This window comes from Pelobates fuscus, chromosome 4 (genome assembly GCF_036172605.1).
Source record: "Pelobates fuscus isolate aPelFus1 chromosome 4, aPelFus1.pri, whole genome shotgun sequence".
In the NCBI taxonomy this organism is placed as follows: Eukaryota; Metazoa; Chordata; class Amphibia; order Anura; family Pelobatidae; genus Pelobates; species Pelobates fuscus.
The window spans coordinates 45669767-45697104 of NC_086320.1; the positions used below are offsets into that span (position 1 = coordinate 45669767).

The 27338-nt window shown below is 41.3% G+C and overlaps 1 protein-coding gene across 1 annotated transcript in view; it reads left to right on the forward strand.

The window, feature by feature from the left end:
• The window catches only part of CSMD3 (CUB and Sushi multiple domains 3), a 1213223-nt gene that overhangs the window by 620551 nt on the left and 565334 nt on the right, over positions 1-27338 (forward strand). The window contains exons 13-14 of the mRNA XM_063451130.1: positions 12332-12435; positions 14173-14285. Of these exons, the coding sequence (XP_063307200.1) occupies positions 12332-12435; positions 14173-14285 (217 nt within the window). The remainder of the gene's footprint in view (positions 1-12331; positions 12436-14172; positions 14286-27338) is intronic.

Consider the following 27338-nt stretch of genomic DNA (forward strand, 5'->3'; position numbering starts at 1 on the left):
AAGTTAATCTAGACTAACTTAAGGGCTGAAGCAAGTTTGGAATACAGACTTGTTACTGGGAATTAAATGACCAAAGGTATACCAATCTTACCCTCCTTCAAGTGTTCACATATATGCACACGTTGATGGGAATTGTCTTGTTTTGACTTATTTTGTTTTATTCTATTATTTATACCAAAACTGATGGGAAATGATTTACAACACCATTGTATTAAATCGAACGAATATTGTGTTACTATCGTATCTAAGCAAATTGTATGTACACTGCTAAACCTTTACACATATACTACTAATTGTATGTAAAATGGAACATTGAATATGTAAAACCAAAATAAAAAGAAATTATATAAAAAAAAAGAATATACTCTTGTTCATAGATGTACATGTATCCATTCGCACACATTGTGGCCATTGCTATCCCCATCAATGCTCCAGATATCTGTTTGTACCATTTCTTTTCAAATCTAAAGTAATTTTAATTGAGTACCAGATGAAGAAGTTCCAAAGTAAATTCTACTGGTGGGCCCTCATAGTATGGAGAGGATGATAAAATCTTCCGCATGGCCTCAATGCCTTCACGGTGTGGAATGATTGTATAAAGACTCTTCAGGTCACAGGTGATGAATAATGCCATAGAGTTCAGTGTTGTAATGCCTTCTAGTAACTTCAAGTGACTTGGTGTATCATTCACACATGTCAGTAGTTTTTCTACAGTTTCCCTAAAAAGGTAATCTAGCCATTTGGCTATAGGTTCTAGAGCTCCTCCGATTGCCAAGACGAGGTCTTCCTGGAGGTGTTGTAAGGTTCTTGTGTACCTTTGGTAGGGTGTATATCGCCGGCGTTCTGGGATTCTTCTGTAGAAGGTACTGGTACAGTTCTTGTGTGATATATGTGTGAGTCTAACCCTGTCTGTAGGGTTGCTTGTATGGTCTTCATTATATTATCCATGGGGTCCGATGGTAGTTTACAATATGTATTTACATCTTGTAACTGGGATAAACTCTCTCTTCTGCAGTCCTTGTAATCAAGTAAGACTATGCTGTCCTCCTTTATCTGCTGGTCTGATGACCATATTGGGGTCTGAGGCCAATGATGTGATGATGTTTTTTTTTTTTTTTTAATGTTTGAACTCTGTTTATTTTGGTTACTCAGATGTAGTTTAGTTTCATGGTTGATTGAACTTAACAATGTTTTGATACTTGATTGGTTGGATAAGGGATCAAACATACTTTTTGATTTAAATTTGTTGGTGGGAAAATTTATTCTTGCTTCTGATAGTTTAAAGAAATCCTTAGAAGTCGTAAGGACCGTCCGAATTTGTATATCTCCGCTTCCAGAGTAAGTGGATCTGGAGAGGTGGCAGGTATGAAAGATAATCCCTTCATTAGTAGTCTATTCTCTTGCTTAGTTAGAATACATGTAGAGAGGTTGAGTATTGGTATTACCTCCGTCGTGGAGGTCTGCCTCACACCCCAGAAGACCCTGCCACCCTGTCCACATCTAGTGACGAGTCGCTTTGTTCGATGTCCTGTCTGGAACATTGGCGTGACGTTTTCCCCGTGGGGATGGTGTCTCTTTCTAAAAAATTAACTGTAGGTCTTGTGTTATCTAATCTGTGTTGGGAATCCTAATCTGAAGTTGATTCTGGGGAATTGACAAGGTTTCCTTAAAGGTCTATATGTATATACACACACATACAAATTCCAGGCGCCAGGTCACCATGGCGACTAGACATTTTGCCCTGGCATCTGGCATTTGTCAGCCCTTTATGTGTGTGAGAGTGTGTGAGAAAATGTGTGTATGAGTCTTAGTGTGTGTGTGTCTCAGTCAGAGAGTGTGTGCCTGTCACTGTATGTCTGTCAGAATGTGTGTATGTCTGTCAGTGTGGTTCTCAGTTAGAGATTGGAGAGGAGTTATGTACAGGGAACCTGATGCACAGTGGTGGAACTAACCAAGAGTGGGCCCTGGTGCATAAACAGTTTTGGGCCCCTGACTGCATGGGTCACTTGATGGGCCCCAGTGTAACCACAACACCAGCACTCCCTGTAGTTCTACCACTGTGTCTTACTTATTACAGACAAGACACTGTTTTTATTGAAACTGTAAAACCTTTTCAGGAGATGCAAGATAATTTTCCATGGTGCTTAGAAGGGGCTTTGGTGAAGTGTATGCATAGAGGAGTCTGTTTATGCTTTACTATAAACAGACTCCTCTATATATATATATATATATATATATATATATATATATATATATATATATATATATATATATATGAGATTCGGTGTTTAGTGGGGTGAAGCATGTATGTATGTATGTATAAACAAGACAACGAGTAAGCGCTAGATAACACAGTATGGCAGCAACCCTATAAGGGAATCCCTCAAAAACCCTTAGACATAACACAAAGAGAACAAATAAAAGTAAGGGCTGCGCCTGATAAAACTAGGTAAATAGTCCAGATAAAATAAGTAGATAAAAAGAGAAAGTCTTATCTAGAGACGTCTGTTGAAGTCGTGTTGTATGGCAGTATTCGGTCCAGAACAATTTGTCCCTATTATGTTCTTCCTTATGGATCAGCTCATATGCAACGAATCCTGCCATACAACACGACTTCAACAGACGTCTCTAGATAAGACTTTCTCTTTTTACCTACTTATTTTATCTGGACTATTTACCTAGTTTTATCAGGCGCAGCCCTTACTTTTATTTGTTCTCTTTATGTATGTTTGTATGTATGTATATGTGTGTGGTTGAGAAGGTATGTGGGGAAAAAGTGTGTATGTGGGTGAAGAGATGATGTATGTGAGGGGTGTACTGTGTGTGTATGTAAAGGTGTACTCTGTGTTGATGGGGGGTGTACTGTGTTCAGGGGGGTGTAGAGAGTGGGACAGGGAAGAACTTTACAATTTTTACTTTAATAATTGTTTAAAGTCTCCCCACCCCTCCACCAGTTACACCCCTGGAGAGAATGGCAGGTGGGAAGAACTCTGTGCCCTATTCATTTAATGTTTTAAAGTGATTTGCTTTAAATTGATAATGAAATACATTGACAATATGTTGACAGCTCTGTATTGTCAGTAGTTTAGACAGAGTTAGACTCAGAATCCAGTGTTTGCATAAGTAAATGTTAACTTGTATGTTTGTATATATTTTACAAAAGTTATTACAATTTTATGGAATTGTCACTATATATATATATAAATCAGGTATCGAGAAATTCTGGCCCATACTACTAGGTGATACACACCTAAAAAAGATTCTAGGCCCAAGGATTGAGATGACAGCAAGGAGAGGGAAAAATCTAAGGGACCTCCTAGTACCAAGTCATTACCAACCTCAGCGGCCTCAGATCCAAACCTGGTTGAGTACACCGGTTGTTGGGACTTTTCAATGTGGGCGATGTGTCGCCTGTAAGCATATTAGACGCAATTCAAAAACAATATCTGACAGTGAAAATAAACAAACATTTAACATCACCTCATTCTTTAATTGCAACACTGCAGGCTTGGTATACCTCCTCACCTGTGAGTGTGACTATAAATATGTGGGCAAAACTTTCCGCCCATTTAAAGAGAGAATCAAAGAACATGTTCGATCTCCTAAACTGAGTATCGAAACCCCCATTTCCCGTCACCTCAGAGAACATCACTCTGGTAAATCGCATGGCTTACGCTTTTGTGGACTTGAGTTAGTGAAACGGGAAAAAAGAAGGGGTGATTATGACAAATTTCTAAGACAACGTGAGAGTTTCTGGATATATAGGCTAAAAACCCTACAACCCAGAGGACTCAACGAAGGATTTTCATTTGCACCATTTATTTGAATCACTGCTACTAAAACTTAACACTTTTTACCTTTTGTTGTTGTATAGTTTAAGAACCATATGACAGAGATATATAAAACTTTAACATTAAGTCTATGCTTGATTGCTTTTCTGAGTTTAATCTTACAAACTCCTAAACTAAAAAGCCTGCATAGCAACTACTACCTTATGGGAGCTATACTCATATATCCTCCTTGCAACAATTTTGCTTAGCCAGTTTTGTTCCATTGAACGACATATTAGTCACACGCTTGACAAGGGTTAAAATCCCTCAAGCGTTCTGAGTTGGCTGCCACTCAAGGTCCCGGCCACTCCTCAGTGGGCGGTCCTATCTCGGATCTTCACGCCCCCCTTCGGGGTGGGCTGGCCCCAACAGGGTTTAAAAGAAGGCGCCAACCCCAGTACCGGTTAGCTCTTGACAAAGGCGCATGTTAGCGCCGAAACGCGCGTTGAGCGATCACCGACTCTAACGTCATGAAAAATTGTCCTATCAAGGACCACTACTATACCATTGAGCACTATCGATGCTAATTTAGTTTAATTTAATTTAATTTAAACTGTCCTATTGAGGACCACTACTATACCTGTGAGCGTTTTCGTTTGAATTTGATTTAACTGTCCTACCAAGGACCCACACGCTATTTTTTATTTAAAATATCGAGCAGTAGCAAGTCTAAGTGTAATGACAATGTCCTACTGAGGACTTTCCTTAGGTCTCGCAATGCTATCGAGTTAAAGTTAAATCAGACTGTCCTACATAGGACCTTTACGTTATTTTTACTTATTTGAGCGATGCTGTGATTAGCTGTGATTAGTATAGCTGGGGATTGTGTTTTGCGGGGAATCCTCTAAGGCCTGCACGTCTAGTTTCTGGGTATTGGGACTGAAGGGGTTATCTCGCTCGGATCCCGATTACCCCAGACCACAGACAGGCCTCCTACTCTCGTTAAACACACCGATAGTACGCCTAGCCTCTGGGTACTGGGACTGAAGGGGTTACCTCACTCCTATCACCACTACCTCGGGCTGTAGACAGGCCTCGCACCTATCGTTTTAACCCACTGATATGACTGGTTACCACAAGGGCATTTCAACGTAAGCGTACTCCCGCTGTGGCCTTGCACTGTTACTTGCGGGTGCATTTAGTGGATTGCGGAGTATGATTGCTAAACAGGTCTAAATAGGTCCAGTGTGAACCACGGAGCGTTATACCACTCCTTGTTTGGTATCTTTAAGGGTGACAAGAGGTGGATAGGCACCAATCATCTGCTATCCACTCTCGATCTTCCTCCTTCTACCTAAATACGTGCCTTGGACTCTATGAAATCACTGGCTGTACCTACACTAGGAACACTGTCAGTACTTAAAATATAGTGCTAGTTTAAATGACAGTGTTCCCCCTAGACTCTTTTACGAGTCCTCCAATTTACTATCACTAAACGCTGTTAACTATCTTCTATGTGGTACCCAGGGAGTTATCGGAATTTATACTGGGCATGACTCATACATACTGTATCCACCTTGTAGCTGCCTAACAGAGTCTGTACAGCTACATTGTAACACAGTGTATCCACCTTTTAGCTGCCTAACAAAGTCTGTACAGCTACATTGCAACATAGTGTCTATATTGCGAGTATGTCTCAGTAGTGCTTAATTGCCCTACTCCCTCTCATATATCTATCTCGGCATTGCTCATAGAGTAGTTCATCTACTTTTTACTCTATTTGTATTTCCCTTAAGAGGGTTATTAAAGATTTATTATTTTTCTACTATTCTTTGTAATTAATGTAAATAAGCTCGTTCTTTAGCTCCCTCTCACAGCATTGTATAGCCATACACTGACGGAGCACTTTTCATTCAGGGTTTAGAAGCCGATTATGGATGCACTGCTTTAGTGTACTCCACTCAGCTTCTTCTTTTCGTATTTTTCTGGGTTATGCCCTTTACTCCCTTCAACCACCTACAACTCCAGTGGAGTGATCACCTGTGGGTCCTCCACCGCTGTTGTACTATCTATTAATAATAGGTTTCAATACCTGGGTTGCTCTACAACCTAACTGTGCTATTCAAGCATTAACACAACTTAAACTATACCATTATGACAGGCTTTCTGGCAAATAAACCAGATAGCTCCACATGGTGCAAAGATGCAGCAAATGTATTTTCCAATGAACAACTTAACACCTCAGATATACCATCAGATATTCACCAGACGTTTAATACACTGAACAAACTATACAGGCAGCAGATAAGAGCTAGTTGGGAGATTTCGTCATTGGATAACTATCTCAAAAAAGACATGATCCCGAGGGGATTGAGAGTTAATAACATCCCATCGTCTCATGCCAACAATCCGGAACTGGTTAAAGAATGGGAAGTAGCGGCAGGCACTTGCTCAAACACCTTCATGAAAATAATATGCAAACATGAGAAAATCAAACTTGTAGAAATTGATAAACAACTAGGAGAGGAAATTGATAAAACTAGTAACTTCCAAACTGACCCTTCATTCAGCCAACTAGAGATCAAGCTCAAGCAGAACTTGGATAAATTCCAACAATCAATAAAATTTAGGAAACACCATAAATTTATTCGAGACTTGAAAGACTACGATACAGGCAATGTTTACGGCACTTTCTCACGCAGAACCAGAACCAACTCAGATAACACTATGACTTCTGACTACGACTCCTCTGATACAGACAGTGAGAACAGACAACCGGGCCAAACAGCAACCTCTTCAGCTCCTATCCAAAGCAATACGAGAGGAATCCTTAAGAAAGGGGTTAATTTTTTAGAACTGGACCGCTTGGACGACCCCCCCCGACAAGCATATCAGACCCGCAACAGGGGCAGGGGGGGTACGAGATTCACAAGGAGAAGACGTTACTAAGCAACCAGACCCAGATTATTAACCTCTCAGACTATAACTTAAATCCTCACGAGATCAACGTACTAAAAAAAGGGTTATCCTTTGTACCAGTGCCAGCCTATAACAAGTTCACATGGATCAAAGATTTACACCTGTTTGTCAGAAAGTTAGCTCTCTGTAAGTACCATCAATTACAAACTGACAAGAAAGCCAGAGAACTGGGTCTTTCTGAAACCGACTTTGAGGGGGTAATGACTTTGGTTTCACTACTAGATGAGAATGACACTACTGTCCTCTCTAACCAGACAGATTTAAAACCTAAAAGCAAATTTACACCCAATATTGGTAACTTCAGGAATATTGAAGTCTTCCTGGAAGCCGTCAAGTTTGAAATTGAAAACATCAGGAATGCAGAGCTTGATTTCTACCCGAGCATGAACCTGACAAAACTTGAACGAAGGGCACTAAAGCTTCTGAAGGACAACAGGAAAATTGTCATCAAACCTGCGGACAAGGGGGGCAACATCATTATTATGCAACCGTCTAATTATGTCAAAATGGCCCTTAAAGTACTAGATGACAATGAAACCTACCGTGTGCTCCAGGAAGACCCAACAGATGTCTTTCTGGAAGAATATAAACGGATCCTGGATACGGGTCGCAGTGGAGGGTTGCTATCTAAGGATGAACATGAATTCATCCTGAACAGACACCCCAGGATAGCAACCTTCTACTGCTTACCCAAGATCCATAAAAACAAACTGGACCCTCCGGGACGCCCGATTGTATCCGGTGTCAACAATCTCACACAAAACGGGAGCATTTACCTGGACAAAATTTTGCGCCCGTTCGTAGAGTCACTTCCATCCTTCATCCAGGACACAAAACAGACCCTAGCACGGCTCTCCAACCTTAAACTTCCGGAACCAGTAAACCTCTGTAGTTTGGACGTGGAAGCCCTGTACTCTTCTATACCCCATGAGGGGGGCATACGACACGTCCAACACTACCTGGAGAAAAGAGGACCTAGCCATTCAGCTCACTCTGAGTTCGCCTTGAACCTACTTAGATTTATCCTCACTCATAACTACTTCCTCTTTAACAACAAATTCTACCACCAGGTGCGGGGCACTGCTATGGGGACAGCTTGTGCCCCCTCATACGCCAATCTGCACCTGGGTTGGTGGGAGGAGGTAGTTATAGGTTCACCCAGATTTCTGCCCTTCATCCCCATGATACACTTATGGGCCAGATATATAGATGACGTCATCATAGTATGGAAAGGCTCATCTATAGAGTTTGATTGCTTTGTAGCACTCCTGAATGAAAATGACCTCAACCTGAGATTTACATCGGAGTTCGGTGGGAAGACTCTCAACTTTTTGGATCTGACCGTCTCTCTAGATAACAAGCAATCCATACAAACAACTCTCTTCAAGAAACCTACCGCCTCGAACAGTCTATTGGATTGGGAGAGCTTTCACCCAAGTTCCCTCAAACAAGGCATTCCAATTGGCCAATACCTAAGAGCCCGCAGAAATTGCAGTACAATACAAGAATTTAAAATTCAAGCAGACACCTTACGTAAACAATTTAGGGACAAAGGCTACCCCAACCGGTGCCTTAAAAAAGCTTACAAAAGAGCATTGGACTCAGAGAGGGAAACACTATTGACTGAGAAGCTACCGACCATACCCACTAATGCGCCACCACGTATGATCGCCACGTATGATGCTGGTTGGAACAAAGTTAAATCAGGTATCGAGAAATTCTGGCCCATACTACTAGGTGATACACACCTAAAAAAGATTCTAGGCCCAAGGATTGAGATGACAGCAAGGAGAGGGAAAAATCTAAGGGACCTCCTAGTACCAAGTCATTACCAACCTCAGCGGCCTCAGATCCAAACCTGGTTGAGTACACCGGTTGTTGGGACTTTTCAATGTGGGCGATGTGTCGCCTGTAAGCATATTAGACGCAATTCAAAAACAATATCTGACAGTGAAAATAAACAAACATTTAACATCACCTCATTCTTTAATTGCAACACTGCAGGCTTGGTATACCTCCTCACCTGTGAGTGTGACTATAAATATGTGGGCAAAACTTTCCGCCCATTTAAAGAGAGAATCAAAGAACATGTTCGATCTCCTAAACTGAGTATCGAAACCCCCATTTCCCGTCACCTCAGAGAACATCACTCTGGTAAATCGCATGGCTTACGCTTTTGTGGACTTGAGTTAGTGAAACGGGAAAAAAGAAGGGGTGATTATGACAAATTTCTAAGACAACGTGAGAGTTTCTGGATATATAGGCTAAAAACCCTACAACCCAGAGGACTCAACGAAGGATTTTCATTTGCACCATTTATTTGAATCACTGCTACTAAAACTTAACACTTTTTACCTTTTGTTGTTGTATAGTTTAAGAACCATATGACAGAGATATATAAAACTTTAACATTAAGTCTATGCTTGATTGCTTTTCTGAGTTTAATCTTACAAACTCCTAAACTAAAAAGCCTGCATAGCAACTACTACCTTATGGGAGCTATACTCATATATCCTCCTTGCAACAATTTTGCTTAGCCAGTTTTGTTCCATTGAACGACATATTAGTCACACGCTTGACAAGGGTTAAAATCCCTCAAGCGTTCTGAGTTGGCTGCCACTCAAGGTCCCGGCCACTCCTCAGTGGGCGGTCCTATCTCGGATCTTCACGCCCCCCTTCGGGGTGGGCTGGCCCCAACAGGGTTTAAAAGAAGGCGCCAACCCCAGTACCGGTTAGCTCTTGACAAAGGCGCATGTTAGCGCCGAAACGCGCGTTGAGCGATCACCGACTCTAACGTCATGAAAAATTGTCCTATCAAGGACCACTACTATACCATTGAGCACTATCGATGCTAATTTAGTTTAATTTAATTTAATTTAAACTGTCCTATTGAGGACCACTACTATACCTGTGAGCGTTTTCGTTTGAATTTGATTTAACTGTCCTACCAAGGACCCACACGCTATTTTTTATTTAAAATATCGAGCAGTAGCAAGTCTAAGTGTAATGACAATGTCCTACTGAGGACTTTCCTTAGGTCTCGCAATGCTATCGAGTTAAAGTTAAATCAGACTGTCCTACATAGGACCTTTACGTTATTTTTACTTATTTGAGCGATGCTGTGATTAGCTGTGATTAGTATAGCTGGGGATTGTGTTTTGCGGGGAATCCTCTAAGGCCTGCACGTCTAGTTTCTGGGTATTGGGACTGAAGGGGTTATCTCGCTCGGATCCCGATTACCCCAGACCACAGACAGGCCTCCTACTCTCGTTAAACACACCGATAGTACGCCTAGCCTCTGGGTACTGGGACTGAAGGGGTTACCTCACTCCTATCACCACTACCTCGGGCTGTAGACAGGCCTCGCACCTATCGTTTTAACCCACTGATATGACTGGTTACCACAAGGGCATTTCAACGTAAGCGTACTCCCGCTGTGGCCTTGCACTGTTACTTGCGGGTGCATTTAGTGGATTGCGGAGTATGATTGCTAAACAGGTCTAAATAGGTCCAGTGTGAACCACGGAGCGTTATACCACTCCTTGTTTGGTATCTTTAAGGGTGACAAGAGGTGGATAGGCACCAATCATCTGCTATCCACTCTCGATCTTCCTCCTTCTACCTAAATACGTGCCTTGGACTCTATGAAATCACTGGCTGTACCTACACTAGGAACACTGTCAGTACTTAAAATATAGTGCTAGTTTAAATGACAGTGTTCCCCCTAGACTCTTTTACGAGTCCTCCAATTTACTATCACTAAACGCTGTTAACTATCTTCTATGTGGTACCCAGGGAGTTATCGGAATTTATACTGGGCATGACTCATACATACTGTATCCACCTTGTAGCTGCCTAACAGAGTCTGTACAGCTACATTGTAACACAGTGTATCCACCTTTTAGCTGCCTAACAAAGTCTGTACAGCTACATTGCAACATAGTGTCTATATTGCGAGTATGTCTCAGTAGTGCTTAATTGCCCTACTCCCTCTCATATATCTATCTCGGCATTGCTCATAGAGTAGTTCATCTACTTTTTACTCTATTTGTATTTCCCTTAAGAGGGTTATTAAAGATTTATTATTTTTCTACTATTCTTTGTAATTAATGTAAATAAGCTCGTTCTTTAGCTCCCTCTCACAGCATTGTATAGCCATACACTGACGGAGCACTTTTCATTCAGGGTTTAGAAGCCGATTATGGATGCACTGCTTTAGTGTACTCCACTCAGCTTCTTCTTTTCGTATTTTTCTGGGTTATGCCCTTTACTCCCTTCAACCACCTACAACTCCAGTGGAGTGATCACCTGTGGGTCCTCCACCGCTGTTGTACTATCTACATTGAAAAGCCCTTTTGATAAAATTAGAGAGGATGAATCGATAAAAAGTTTGTTTTCAAACTTAGTGTAATTGAACAATTCAAGCCATCTAATACATGCTGGTTTGCCTAAAGGGGCACTCCAGATTTAATCCAACTCCTTTTTTTAATTCATTATATGGAAAATTAATTAAAACATATATGCAAAAACCATAAATTCAAAATAATCAAAATTAAAAAGATACATTTGAAGTCCATGTGTATGCTGCAAAACCACAGACTCCATGTTTTTTTCAGTGAGCTCTCACCAAATCAAGAAATCACTCAGTTGATCATGCGCACTTAACATTCTAGTAGTCAGAAGAAAAACGCGGTCCAGGCACTCCATCAATTCAAACAGCTTTATTGGACAGGAACAAACATTGCAACATTCCAGCCCACAGCAGGGCCTTTGTCAAGCTTTGTCCAATAAAACTGCTTGAAGTGATAGAATGTCAGGACCACCTTTTTCTTCGGATTACATGACATTAAGGGATTTCCAGCCCTTGTTCAAAAGCACCCTATCATTGTTTGAGACTGTGGCTTCCTTTGCTGGTGTGGACCACTTAACATGCTATGGCAGTTTTGAACTTACAACACAAGCAATACTTTATATTAAATCATCAGATTTCTTATATGGAATTTAACAGATGAACTAATGGATGGGTTTATGAAATACAGAACTAACATTTAAAAAATATCACTCACTGTAAAATATAATGGGATTATTTCTGTACTTTCCCTTTAAGGAACTGGTAGATGGAAAAAAAACTGCTTTATTAAACTTGTATATTTTGTAATTCGACTTATGGCTGAGACAGATATAATTCATACACTCAACTCATGCTAAGGTAAAAACAATTAGTAGATTAAGGTAATAAAAGGTAACCAATGTTCACTGTTCAGCTTAGATCTGTTTGAGTCTACTGTCATCTTGAGAGCATTTTTTTTTAATGCAATTGCATTAGGTGTCTGTTACCAAATGAGCAAACTCAGATAGAGGTTGGATTTATCCAGAGTTGGGTTCTGGTACGTTCTGTATAATGATGCTTGCTGAATGTAAAGAAGGTAAACATAGAAAATATGTGCAATAAAACCAAAATACATTGCACTCAATAAAAGAAATAAAAAAATACTACAACTTATTTTAGTTGCTACATGGTAATTTATTTATTTTCAGTGTTTGTCAAATTAAAACACGACATGCTTTTTGTTTCTATGTAGATCATTCAGATCAATTTTGAAGAATTTGACTTGGAGATAGGCTATGACACACTAACTATAGGTGATGGTGGAGAGGTCGGTGATCCAAAAACTGTTTTGCAACAGTAAGTCCCTACATTCTATTTCTTTGTTTATCTATGTATTTATTTATGTATGTATTTTTAGATAAAACAAAGAATGTAATTGTTTTAGTAAAATGTGAAGGCTAAATGAAAGCATTAATAATGATCATTAATAGTAAGCATGGATAGGAACATTATTTTAAAACATTTTTTATTAACTTTATTTTTTAATTTTGAAGTATTTCAATGTTTTACATCAGTAATGTGCAACTCTTCTGAGCATTCAAATACATGATACATACAATTTGAAATCAGATTAATAGATTATAGTGGTAAACAAATAATAATAATAATAATAATAATAATAATAATAATAATAATAATAATAATAATAATAATAATATAATTACATTTTAGCAATCACAAAATGTAAGCAAAGGCTTTTTTATGTCATCAATAATTACATACACATGTTTTCATTTATGTCCCACAATTTGAGACATGTTACTCATGTTTGCTATGACTTGTTATTTGTAAAATTAATAGGCACAATATAGGATCTGTTCATTTCAGTTTTAAACTTTATAATTTAGCCTATGGCTATTTTTGGGAGAATGGACAGGTCTTGATTTTATATTAATATAGTTGTTTTTTTTAAAGGGAATTGGTTGAGGGCATATTGTAAACTCAACTTTAAAGAAGCACTCTGGCCACCATAACAACTTCCTCTCAATTATATGGTTATGGTCTGAGAGCTATCAAATCTTAAACGGACATTCCAGGCAACCAGACCACTTCTGCCCATTTGAGTGGTCTGGGTGCCAACTCCCATCACCCTTAACCCTGCAAGTTTAATTATTGCAGTTATTATAAACTACAATAATTACCTTGCAGGGTTAGGTCCTCTTCTAGTGGCTGCCTGATGGTAATTCCGGGTTCTTACAACACGAAAAGTGTTTTAAATGACGCTGGAAGATCTCACACTATGCATGAGGACCTCCAGCAACGCCGGAATCCCCATAGAAAAGCATTGGATTTGCATGCACATTAGGTCTCCCCCGCTGGCTGACGTCGGCGGGGGAGGCGCTTGGACAGAGCCTGACGCAGCGCCGAGGGACATCGGCTCTGGATTTAGGTAAGTCACTGAAGGAGTTTTAGCCCCTTCAGCAACATTGGATTGGAGGTGGGAGGGAGGGGGGCACTGCAGGATTCTGCAGTGCCAGGAAAAAGGATTTGGTTTCCTGGCATTGGAGAGTCCCTTTAAGGTTAACCATTTATGAACAGTTTAACCACAAAGGGGTACAGATCATGCTCAGCCATTTGACTTGTTAAGTAACTCTGGCCTATTTTGTATGAACTTTTTCCTGCATTTTTCTCTGTGGGAAGCTAATGATGCTCTCAGCCTGCTGTCCAGCATGGGCACCATAACAATTTCATTGTGATAAAGCCTGTGGTGTTCCTTTTACTCTCCCTCTGACTCACAACTATTCTTAGCAAGGACAATCTTCACTGACTATTTCAGTGAGTAAAAAGGAAACATGAAATCCCCCTTGGTCATGGAATAGCTCATAAACTTCGGGTGCATTTTATACATTTATCATCAAGCTTCCCTATCACTAACAATCACTGTAACTTATAAACTGGTTTGTTTCATATCGTAATAAAAGGGTCGAGTCTTAATGAGCACTGTTCAGTTACAGTAATCAAGTGGTTAATTAATTCTGTATCCTATATTCTGCACAAATCATGTTTTTTTTTTTTTTTTTTACTTCACCACAGATTAACAGGAAGCTTTGTGCCTGACTTGATAGTAAGCTTGACTAACCAGATGTGGCTGCATCTGCAAACAGATGAGAGTATTGGTTCAATTGGATTCAAGGTTAATTACAAAGGTAAAGATTTTATGTATGGCAAATGGCATCTATCTATCTATCTATCTATCAATCTATGTCTATCCAACTATCTACAAAAGCAATATCTATTCAACTATCTATAAATCTATCTATTCAACTATCTATATATCTATCTATACTGTAATGTATCCTTATGCATTATATGTGTGCAGTGGTGTATGTTGGATTTGTGCTGCCCTAGGCACGACTAAATTCGGACACCCCAAAATCTAAATTTCCCCTCTCAGATACACATAAAATGACATACACACACTGACACACACTCACAGGCACACCCATTCTCACTAAGACACACTGACAGCTACACTCACTCACTCACTCACTGTAAGGTGGACAGCCCCAGAACACAAGGCAAACAAGACATTTATCTGGGAACTTGGGGTGGCATTTTTTGGCGCCCCCCCTGAAAGTCCCGCCCTAGGCAAATGCCTTGTTTGCCCTATGGTAAATACATCCCTGTATGTGTGTTCTCTATATTTACTAAATGATGCAAATTGAAGTCAGTTATGGCCTGACCTCAGCATGTATATACTAACTCACTGCAATGTGAATCCTTTCAGTGCTACAATTTAGAGTAGCACTCACAATTGTAGCACTTATAGCAAAAGTAAAATTAATTTATGAGAGATCTGTGGTTCCATAAGACCCTAGCATGTACTTAAAGAGTGATGATCACATATTATGAGCAAGAGTCCATACATATTTTATTTATTGAAGAACTGCATTACTTATTTATTTAATTTTTTTTCCCTTTTAGTGTCACATGGCAAAGTAGTGCATCTTGCTTTTTTATTTGCTGCAGCACCGAAAGGGTTAATTTGCATGTTGACACTTGCCTAGTGAGACCTTATGCATGGTCTTCCTATGCGTAGCATTTACTATAGTAAAAGAGAGTTTGCTTTCAATCTGCAAAACTGCTAAACAATTTAGTAGACAGATAATAGCATCATGGTTTCTTTGGTTTCCTATGAAGCGCTCTCGCATTGGTCATAATCTTTTAATAATTGGCATTATGGTGCAATTACACCACTCACTAAATTGCTTCTTTTTTTTTTTTTACAAATTCCATGCTAGTATTAAATTCTCACTTCCTCACCTAAAAAGAAAGTTAGCAACATATTTAAAATATGCATTTATTCCCTTACATTTGCTTAGGCATTCTGTCTATTGATGGGTAATTGTGAAATCGTTTCTGACTATGATCTTAAATTTGATACTTTTTAACATGTTCATAGAAAATCAAGGCATTCACATTTTTTTGTATAGATATAGATATGTGTAAAATGTCATCCTGTTGCTAAATTATAAGCAATCAGGTTGGAAATAACTTTGCATAAATAGATTTTAATTTTTGCTGAAGTCTTATTACCTTTTTTGACAGCACCGAGAAATAACTTAATCACTTTCAAAGTTTTGCATTTAATTATCTTTTATATACTTGATGCTAGTTTAAAATAGTTTATTTAATGTTCGGAGGTTACTAAAGTTTTCAAATTGGGGAAAGTTGTAACCCTCCAGTTCAACTAAAATTGTGGTTAATTTACTATTTTGAGTAAAAAAAAAACTGTGAATCTCAGATTATGTGCTAGCAGCTTGTTTTTTGTTATCCGAAATGTCACAAAAAAATAAACGAATAAAATAAAAATAAAAACATATGGCAAATGTGGCAAAAAAAAACTACAAAAGGTTGTTACTGCTTGTGACCCTAACACTGCCAGTTAAAAATGAAAAAGCATAACACATCCGAGGTCTATGAGACCCCAGTATTATTATACTGATCCTTCTAGCTCAAAGATAAGGGACCAGAGGGATGCCCATTGGCAAATTCAATTGATTGGTCATGATTTGGAAAGGCAGGCACCTGTCTATATAAAGCATCATAGCTGTAAATGTATAACAGAGAGAAACAACAAGCCATGAGCATAGGCGTGCGCAGCCTATTGCATTAGGGTGTGCACCCTAAAGCACAAGCACACGCCGCATATATATATGTATGTATGTATGTATATATATGTATATATATATATATATATATATATATATATATATATATATATACACACATACACATACATACACACATACACACACTGCTGTGTGTGTGTGCTGTTAGTGTGATGTGTGTGTGACGGTGCTGGTAGTGTGCTATGTGGGTGAGGGTGTTTGTGTGTGCGCTTGTGAGGGTGCTGTTAATGTACTGTGTGTGAGGGTGCTGTTTGTGTGTGTGTGTGTGTGCGCTTGTGAGGGTGCTGTTAATGTACTGTGTGTGAGGGTACTGGTAGTGTGCTGTGTGTGTGTTTGTTAGGGTCCTGTTTATGTTTGTGAGGGTACTGTTAGTGTGCTGTGTGTGTGAGGGTGCTGTTAGTGTGCTGCGTGTGTGTGAGGGTGCTGTGTGTGGGTGCTGTATGTGTGTTGGTGCTGTGTATGTCTGTGGGTGCTGTATGTGTGTTGGTTCTGTGTATGTCTGTGGGTGCTGTATGTGTGTGGGTGCTGTGTATGTCTGTGGGTGCTGTATGTCTGTGGGTGCTGTATGTCTGTGGGTGCTGTATGTGTGTGGGTGCTGTGTATGTGTGTGGGTGCTGTGTATGTGTGTGGGTGCTGTATGTCTGTGGGTGCTGTATGTCTGTGGGTGCTGTATGTCTGTGGGGGCTGTGTATGTCTGTGGGTGCTGTGTATGTCTGTGGGTGCTGTATGTGTGTGGGTGCTGTGTATGTCTGTGGGTGCTGTATGTCTGTGGGTGCTGTGTATGTCTGTGGGTGCTGTATGTCTGTGGGTGCTGTGTATGTCTGTGGGTGCTGTATGTTTGTGGGTGCTGTATGTCTGTGGGTGCTGTGTATGTCTGTGGGTGCTGTATGTCTGTGGGTGCTGTATGTCTGTGGGTGCTGTGTATGTGTCAGGGTACCTGAGGCCTCTACCTCTAAGGGAGGGAGAGACTTGGTGGTTTATCCGTCCAGGCGAGCTGTTTCCTCCGTTCCTCGCGGTTCATCCAGCCACTTAAACACCGGCCGCGAGGAATCCACATCCTTTTCTAGCAGGACGCTCAATACGTGACGTCATGACGCTATCACGAGCGACCTGTCACTCAAGTGTCCGATATCCAATCGGCACTTGTCAGAGGCGTGCTTACCATCCGGAGCCAGGGTATTTAAGCTTACTTCTCTCTTCAGCTCATTGCCCTGTCGTGGTTCTAGCTTGTCTAGTCACTCAGTGCTCTGGTATTCTAGTTTGCTCTATTTGGTTTTGACTCGGCTTGTTGTACTACCCTGCTTCTCTGTTATCCCTTGACCCGGCTTGTCTCTCGCTTATCTGTCTTCTCGTTCCCTCGACCTCGGCTTGTCTCTGACTATTCTCTATTACTCTCGGTACGTTAGTCCGGCCATTCTAAGGCCCGGTATACGTACCTTTCCACTCTTTGTACCCTGCGTGTTGGATCCCTGTCCCGATCCTGACATTACGACAGGGCCAATGGATCCTGCAGGTACAAACAGTCAGCTTGGTTCTTCTGATCCCAGGTTTGACGCCATGGAGCATAGGATGGATCAGATGGCTCTAGCACTACAGGCACTTTTGTCTCGTGCTAGTAACCCACCTGAGGAGACACGTACTCCTTCTATTTCTCCTGCAGTCTCAGGTCTAGAGGTAGCCACTGTAGGTGCTTCTTCCCGTATTACCCCACCAGTACGTTATGGCGGGTCACCGGAGAAGTGCCGTGGTTTTCTGAACCAGATTAGCATCCATTTCGAATTACAACCCCGCTCTTATCCTACAGATAGAGCGAAGGTTGGATTTGTTATTACTTTACTCATTGAGAAAGCTCTGAGATGGGCCAATCCTTTATGGGAGAATGATAATCCACTAGTCTATAATTATAATGCCTTTGTAGCTGCGTTTAGAAGAACTTTTGACCTTCCTGGTAGAAAGGTCAATGCAGCTAGATTACTGTTGCGCCTTAGACAGGACAATCGAACACTTGTGGACTATGCACTAGAGTTCAGGTCCTTGGCGGCAGAAGTTAAGTGGAACGAACAGGCTTATATAGATGTGTTTCTGAATGGGTTATCAGATGTAATTCTTGACGAAGTCGCTACTAGAGAACTCCCTGAGAATTTGGAGGATTTAATTTCTTTTATATCTCGTATTGATGAACGCATAAGAGAGAGGCAGAACACTCGAGATAGGACCCGTAGACCCTCCTTTAAACTAGCGCCTACCTTTCAAAATTCTGAGTTCGAGGACTTACGTATTTCTGAACCTATGCAGATAGGCAGTACTCATCTCACAGAGAGAGAGAGACAGTACAGAAGAAGGGAGGGTTTATGTATGTATTGTGGAGTCAGAGGACATTTACGCCTAAATTGTCCTAATCGTTCGGGAAACGCTCGCACCTAAGTTTCTCTAGAGGACAGGCCTTGGGTGTTTCTACTTTGTCCTCTATTCACAATTACAAAGAGTTCAGGCTTCTGTTACCCGTTTCTTTGAGGTGGGAGAAGGGAGTAGTTAAGACTATGGCACTAATCGATTCTGGAGCTGCTGAGAGCTTTATAGATCAGGGTTTTGTTGCCAAGCATGCTATCCCATCCCAGTTAAAAGAGACACCACTGGCTGTTGAGGCCATCGATGGTAGACCGTTACTTGAGCCTGTTATTTTCCATGAGACCATACCGATTAACTTAACTGTTGGCATCCTACATAAAGAGGATATATCCTTAATGCTCATTTCTTCTCCATCTATTCCCATAGTCCTGGGGTACTCCTGGTTGAGGAGACACAACCCTATTATTAATTGGGAGTCAGGGGAGATAGTTTCGTGGGGAGAGAATTGTCAAGAAAAATGCTTGCGGAAGGTCTTACCTCTCGGATTAACTAATACATTGACTACCTCTGACAATCCTACAGAGACACAAATTCCGTCTCAGTATCTAGATTTAAAGGCAGTATTTGACAAAAAGAAAGCCGATACCTTACCCCCACACAGGTCCTTTGATTGCAAAATTAACCTACTCCCTGGTACCATGCCTCCCAGAGGTCATGTATACCCATTATCTACAAAAGAGAACTCAGTTCTAGAGGAGTATATTCACGAGAATTTAGACAAGGGATTCATCAGGAGGTCCTCCTCCCCTGCCGGGGCTGGATTTTTTTTTGTTAAAAAGAAAGATGGTTCTTTGAGACCTTGTATTGATTATCGAGGCTTGAATAAGATAACCATTAAAAATGCCTACCCGATTCCCTTGATCACCGAACTCTTCGATCGTTTGAAGGGCTCTACAATTTTCACCAAGTTAGACCTCAGAGGGGCATATAACTTGGTGAGAATCCAGCAGGGACATGAGTGGATGACGGCATTCAATACTCGATATGGTCACTATGAATATACTGTTATGCCTTTTGGGTTATGCAATGCGCCAGCTGTATTCCAGGATCTGATAAATGAGGTTCTTAGGGAATTTCAGCAAGATTGCGTCATTGTATACCTAGATGATATACTCATTCATTCTAGTGAGATTGAGACTCATCACAAGCAAGTCAGGAGGGTTTTGCACAAGCTTCTCCAGCATGGCTTGTACTGCAAGTTGGAGAAATGTAGCTTTGATCAAACCCAGGTAACCTTTCTCGGCTATGTGATCTCTGGGGAGGGATTTAAGATGGATCCGGATAAGCTCCAATCCATTCTAGAGTGGCCTTTACCCAAAGGTCTTAAAGCCATACAGAGATTTATTGGTTTTTCTAATTATTACAGGCGCTTTATTAAGGGCTATTCTTCCATTATCGCACCTATCACTAATATGACCAAACAGGGGGCTGATACTAAGAATTGGACTACTGAAGCTCTCCATGCGTTCAAAACTCTCAAGGAGCTTTTCGCTTCCGCTCCAATTTTAGTTCACCCCGACACTTCTCTGCCTTTTCTACTTGAGGTAGACGCATCAGAGACTGGTTTAGGTGCTGTCCTATCTCAAAGGTTGGGGGTTGATAAACCATTACATCCATGTGGATTTTTCTCTAAAAAATTGACCGGTACTGAAAGCAGATATGACATTGGTGACAGAGAATTACTAGCGGTTATCAAGGCTTTGAAAGAGTGGAGACATTTATTGGAAGGTACATTACATCCTGTTACCATTCTAACTGACCACAAAAATTTGTCTTATATCGGAGAGGCTAAGCGGTTGTCCTCCAGGCAGGCTCGTTGGTCGTTGTTTCTTACCCATTTCAATTACGTTCTGACTTACAGACCTGGGTCAAAGAATTCTAAAGCCGATGCGCTATCTCGCCAATATGAGCCCTCTGCTTCAGTTGAACCACTTATGTCCTCCATTGTACCCAAATGCAATATTATTGCTAATACCAGTCTCAAAATTCATTCTCCGCTACTTGACCAGATCTTGAAGTCACAACATCTAGCTCCCGGAAACACTCCTGAGGGAAGAAACTTTGTTCCTCCTGAACTTCAACTGCAGCTCTTACAGTGTTTTCACGAAAGTAAAATAGCTGGTCATCCTGGTATTCGCAAGACATACTCTTTGATATCCAAGGATTTCTGGTGGCCTTCACTTCGAAAAGATATTGAGGAGTTCGTCGCAGCTTGTGAAACGTGTGCCAAGACTAAACTACCTCATGCATCTCCATGTGGCCTGTTACACCCCTTGGACATTCCTGAGAAACCTTGGTCCTGTTTGTCCATAGACTTTATCGTTGATTTGCCTGCTTCCAAGAGACAGACTGTTATTCTCACGGTAGTGGATAGATTTACTAAGATGGCCCATTTCGTGCCATTACCTAAACTTCCGACTTCTCCTGAATTGGCGGAGATTTTTGCAAGAGAGGTTTTTCGCCTACATGGGATTCCTTCGGAGATTGTTTCTGATAGAGGCTCTCAATTTGTCTCACGTTTCTGGAGATCCTTTTGTTCTCAAATGGGCATCAAATTGAACTTCTCCTCGGCCTATCACCCTCAGTCTAACGGAGCTGCTGAACGTACCAATCAAAAGATCGAACAGTATCTGCGTTGCTTTGTTTCCGAACACCAGGACGATTGGGTCGGTCTGATTCCTTGGGCGGAGTTCGCACACAATAACCTTGTTTGCGATTCAACTCGCTCTAGCCCTTTCTTCATGAACTATGGCTTTCATCCTTCGATTTTTCCTTCGGTTTCCTCTTCTCAGGGGATACCGTCGGTTGATGATCATGTCGCCAACCTGAAGAAATTATGGGATCAGACTCGGCAAATTCTGTTACATAGTTCCTCGTTGTTCAAGAAACACGCTGACAAGCATAGAAAAGCGGCTCCTGTTTTTGTTCCTGGGGATAGGGTATGGTTAAGTACTAAGAATATTCGACTAAAAGTTCCATCTATGAAATTTGCTCCTCGCTACATAGGCCCTTACAGGGTTCTCACTCGTATCAATCCGGTTGCGTATCGCCTTGCTCTGCCACCTGCCTTACGCATTCCTAACTCTTTTCATGTCTCCTTGTTGAAACCTCTTATTTGCAACAAATTCTCCTCTAAAGTCTCCTCGCCTCGTCCTGTTCAGGTGGAGGGTCGGGAGGAGTACGAGGTAAGCTCCATCGTTGATTCCAGAATTTCAAGGGGAAAATTGCAATATCTGGTCAACTGGAGGGGATATGGTCCTGAGGAGAGGAGTTGGGTACCTCAGGAGGACGTTCATGCTTCTCGCCTTCGCAGAGCATTTCACCTCCGCTTCCCATCTCGCCCCGGTTTCTTCCGCCCGGTGGGCGTATCTGAGAGGGGGGGTACTGTCAGGGTACCTGAGGCCTCTACCTCTAAGGGAGGGAGAGACTTGGTGGTTTATCCGTCCAGGCGAGCTGTTTCCTCCGTTCCTCGCGGTTCATCCAGCCACTTAAACACCGGCCGCGAGGAATCCACATCCTTTTCTAGCAGGACGCTCAATACGTGACGTCATGACGCTATCACGAGCGACCTGTCACTCAAGTGTCCGATATCCAATCGGCACTTGTCAGAGGCGTGCTTACCATCCGGAGCCAGGGTATTTAAGCTTACTTCTCTCTTCAGCTCATTGCCCTGTCGTGGTTCTAGCTTGTCTAGTCACTCAATGCTCTGGTATTCTAGTTTGCTCTATTTGGTTTTGACTCGGCTTGTTGTACTACCCTGCTTCTCTGTTATCCCTTGACCCGGCTTGTCTCTCGCTTATCTGTCTTCTCGTTCCCTCGACCTCGGCTTGTCTCTGACTATTCTCTATTACTCTCGGTACGTTAGTCCGGCCATTCTAAGGCCCGGTATACGTACCTTTCCACTCTTTGTACCCTGCGTGTTGGATCCCTGTCCCGATCCTGACAGTATGTCTGTGGGTGCTGTGTATGTCTGTGGGTGCTGTGTATGTCTGTGGGTGCTGTGTATGTCTGTGGGTGCTGTATGTCTGTGGGTGCTGTGTATGTCTGTGGGTGCTGTATGTCTGTGGGTGCTGTGTATGTCTGTGGGTGCTGTGTATGTCTGTGGGTGTTGTATGTGTGTGGGTGCTGTGTATGTCTGTGGGTGCTGTATGTCTGTGGGTGCTGTGTATGTCTGTGGGTGCTGTATGTCTGTGGGTGCTGTGTATGTCTGTGGGTGCTGTATGTCTGTGGGTGCTGTATGTCTGTGGGTGCTGTATATGTCTGTGGGTGCTGTGTATGTCTGTGGGTGTTGTATGTGTGTGGGTGCTGTGTATGTCTGTGTGTGCTGTATGTGTGTGTGTGCTGTATGTGTGTGGGTGATTGTGGGGGTGGAGGTTGGGGTACATTACTTGCTATCCCCCCTCCCTTCTTACCTTTTGTAGGGAGGGGGATCCTTGTTGCTGCTGATTCCATCCCTGGTGGTCCAGTGGAGAGTGAACTCTAGCCCCTCTGGGGCTAGAGTTCACTCTCGCGAGATTTGAGCGTTGCCGCGGCAACGCTCATATCTCGCGAGAGGAACCCGGCAGAGCTGCCGGCAATAGCTCCGCCAGGTCCTCTCCTGCCTCCCTCCCTGCATGTGGGTCAGTGAGGAGGGAGGCTGAGAGCAGAGCCGGCGCTCAGATAGCACCGGCTCTGCATGAGCCGACAGGGTAGATCCTGAGATCTCCCCTGCCGGTCTCAATATACATAGGCGTGCCGCGGGATTAGGGTGTGCCCAGGCACACCCGGCACACCCCGTGCGCACACCTATGGCCATGAGGTCAAATGAACTAGGGGTAAATTTATCAATGCAACTTAAGCCGCTATTCTGGGATGAATATCTAAGCAAAGAGTAATTACCTTGGAAACCAGAATGTCTCTAAGCATGTAGCATTTTGCACCCAGAATAGCATCTTTTTTTTCCTTGATATATGCCTCTTGTAATTTATGAAACATCTAAGAGAAATAAAAATTAAAATGTTTTGGGTCAACAGGCTTGTTAAGATGCATCAAACAATAGCAACATTTCAAGGGTGGACTGACAATAGTCTGGGCCCTTGTCACATCTAAAACGCACACAACTGAGCAGATTTTATTAAATAAAAAATGTATTGTATTGAATCGCAAAATTTAGGGCAATAAATGTGGTTTGGATACATTTTACAAGACTGCTATGTTCACATCTTTTCTATTTTAGCCTGAATTTTGTGAATTGAACTTCAAGTCACTAAACATGACTGTTTAGTGAATGAATCCTATAGTTTAGCAATAAATCGTGGAGAACTGGCAAGAAATTAAAATTGTAGGCAGCAAAAGATGACCCTTTACTACCTGATTTGTAAAATTTATTCACATCGGCTATTTTGGGCTACAAAATTAATTTGTCTGTTATCTACTATTCCCATTTTATTCAAAGCCTGTGTGTACTTGTTTGTGTGTGTTCAGTGTGAATGCATGTCTATGAATGCTTGTTTGAATGGCAGGGATATTCACTAAAGGGACACTATAGTCACAAGAAAAACTACAGCTTAATTTAGTTATTTTGGTGAGTATAATCATTTCCTGCACGCATTTTCATGTAAACAGTGTCTTTTCAGAGTAAAGTCAGTGTTTACATTGCCCCCTAGGGATACCTCCAGTCCAATGGCCTCTGGAGGTGCTTCCTGGGGCAGTGCTGCACCGTTCAGTGTCTCCACGCTCTGCCTAAATGTGGTTTTAACACTATAGAGTCAGGAATACATGTTTGTGTTCCTGACCCTATAGTGTACCTTTAAGACCAAAATAGCAGAATTAGATTTTTTTTTTTTCAAGATCAGCTTAGCTTCCAGTTCGGCTACTTCATCCTTAAACGTGAAATTCACGTTTAATTCCTGACAATTCTAACTCTAGTGAATAATTCCACATGTGTACTTACAGAGTGTAGGTGCTTATTCATGTACAAGTATATTTGCATTTAAAATTCAGAATGCAAAACTGATTTTGAGTAGACCAAATTTGTGAATGCATGTGTATATGTAGAAATCTGTATAATCTTTGATAGAAGGTAGTGGCATATTGGTGTATAATGTCTGTGTTTGTTAATGGTGGGTGTATTTGTGTGCAAGGACAGAACACAAAAAATTATTTGTTAAAATTATCTTCTGCATATAAAAAACACACATTGTCAAAGTGTGTACATATATAGGGTTGTAATCCAAGAGTGTGTGTGTGTGTGTGGTGTTTTTTTGTATATGTATGCCATGTGTATATGTGAAAACAGGAATATTTTTGTGGAGTATCATTGTGTATATAGAAATGTATTTGTAGGTTTGTGTGAATGCAATTATATATTTTTACATTATACTGATATTTGCAAATGTAGACTGTCAGATTGAGTTTGTGAAAACAGGAGTGTTTGAGTGTGGAGTGTGTGTGAATGCAGGCGTGTGTTTATAAAGAATGTCACCTGGTGTGAATACAATAGTGTGTTGCACGTATCTTAATGCAGGGGTGTGTTTTTAAGGTAAAACAGTGTGTGTGTGTGAATTCAGGTAGAGCTAATCTAAGATCCACAGCAACTACAAAGTGCTGTGCTTAGAGTACGCCTCAATACGTTTTCTCTTTATCACTTCAAATCTCCCTATTGCATTAATTCACCTACCCCCTTTTATCGCTCTGATTACCAAATCCACTTCTCTCAATCTTTAGTAGCTCTAACTTGTCTCTTTCTCTTTAGTAACTCACTTTCCCTCTCTTTAGTGTCTCTCTTTCCCTCTCTTTAATAACTCTCACTTTATCTCTTTTTAGTAACTCACTCTCTCTCTTTAATAACTCTCTCTTTATCTCTTTTTAGTAACTCACTTTCTCCCTCTCTAGTAACTCTCCCATTCTCTCTCTTTAGTAACTCTCACTTTCTTTCTCTCTAGCAACTCACTGTATCTCTTTTTTTTAGTAACTCTCACTGTATCTCTCTTTTGTAACTTACCTCTCTCTTTCTCTCTTTAGTAAATCTCATTTTATCTCTCTTTAGTAACTCTGCTCTCTGTCTTTAGTAACTTATGTGGGTAGTTTCTCTGTCTCTTTTTCCCAGCCTCTACTTATGTCTCTCTTCCTAATCCCCATTGCTCTATTATGTTCCTCACCATTAATGTATTTGTCCCCATGTCCCTCTTTACTTGCCTTTACCATGTGAATGGTGGCTGGGTGCTGCTGCCTGTCCTCCATCCTCCCTGCACACTTTGCTGATGATCACTGGAGGAGCTGCTCTGTGTATGGAGTGGACGGGGCTCTGATGTCAGATCCTGTCATAGCCCCTCACACATGAAGGTTCCTGGAGTACAGAGCATTACCTGGTGGTTGGCAGGGTAAGCAGTGTGAAAGGCTGTGTGTGGAGTCTGGGATGCCTGTAAATGGCACTCAGCTACTACTGTGGACTATTATGGAGATTTACTGTTCTCTATAACAGGCCCAATACTGCTCAGCTGCTGCCGGGCCCCTGCCTGCTCCGGGCTTTCAGTCCATGACCGAAGTGCCTGACTGCTCAGTCCGCCCCTGAACATTTCCATATTTGTGGCACCAAAGCAATTATCTTAAGAACGATGAGCTGGCATTATTTTCCTAATACATACTTCCGCATTATGTATCTATTACTTGATTTTTTCTTTAAATAGCATGACAGGTGCATTGTTACCATAAGGGCAGGTGGAATTTAAGTAACATCTGAACAAACCCCCTAATAAAAAAACTGAGACTCATAATGTATGGGTCAATACATCCACAGCTTTAATAACTTTTAACATCCAAATAAACATAGTGAAAGTCATTGCCCCCGAACTCCCAACCATACAACATCAGAACACATCCTACATGTCAATAAAAGGTAACGACACATATTGTAAAAATCACCATAAAAATATAACAATTACAAAAATATCATCAAATAAAGTGCAAAATATTTTCTTAGCAGAACCATAGTACCTCTACACCCCTGAGGTTCTGAGCCACCAGCGAACTCGAAACCTAACAACATTATACCAACAGTGTAACCAACCAAATTCGAACCCTAGCTACCCTAGCTTTTTTATTAACTAAAATTACAGTTTCCTCCCAACCTTCCCCTCACTAGCCCTGCTGCTGTGATAAAACAAGGACTAAAATGAAAGCCACAATAACCAATCGAGGGAGGGATGGACCACCCAGTATGGGGAGTTAATTAGTTATGGGGGAAAAAAACTAAACTGGCTGGCCTATATATACTAGCCTTCCCCCTAACCCTAACCCTCCCATCACCAATAAGACCAACCTAAGCCCAGCTCCTAGCCCTGTCAATGCCCCTTTCCCCAGGCTGTGCTTGCTTCATTGGGCTGACAGGTGCATTTTCACCATATGAGCATGTGGAATTTAAGTAACTTCTGAACCAAACCCCCCCAATAAAACACTAACACTAACAATACATGGGTCTTTCCTTCCACAGCTTTAATAACTTATAACATAAAAAGAACATACTGAAAGTCATTGTCCCCCCCAACCATGCAATACTAGTTTAGAACATATCCCACATGTCAATAATAAAAGGCAATGCCTCATACTGTAAACATTAACACATGTTATTAACAATATAACTGCATAAATATCAACAAGTAATGTGCAAAAAATTTCTTA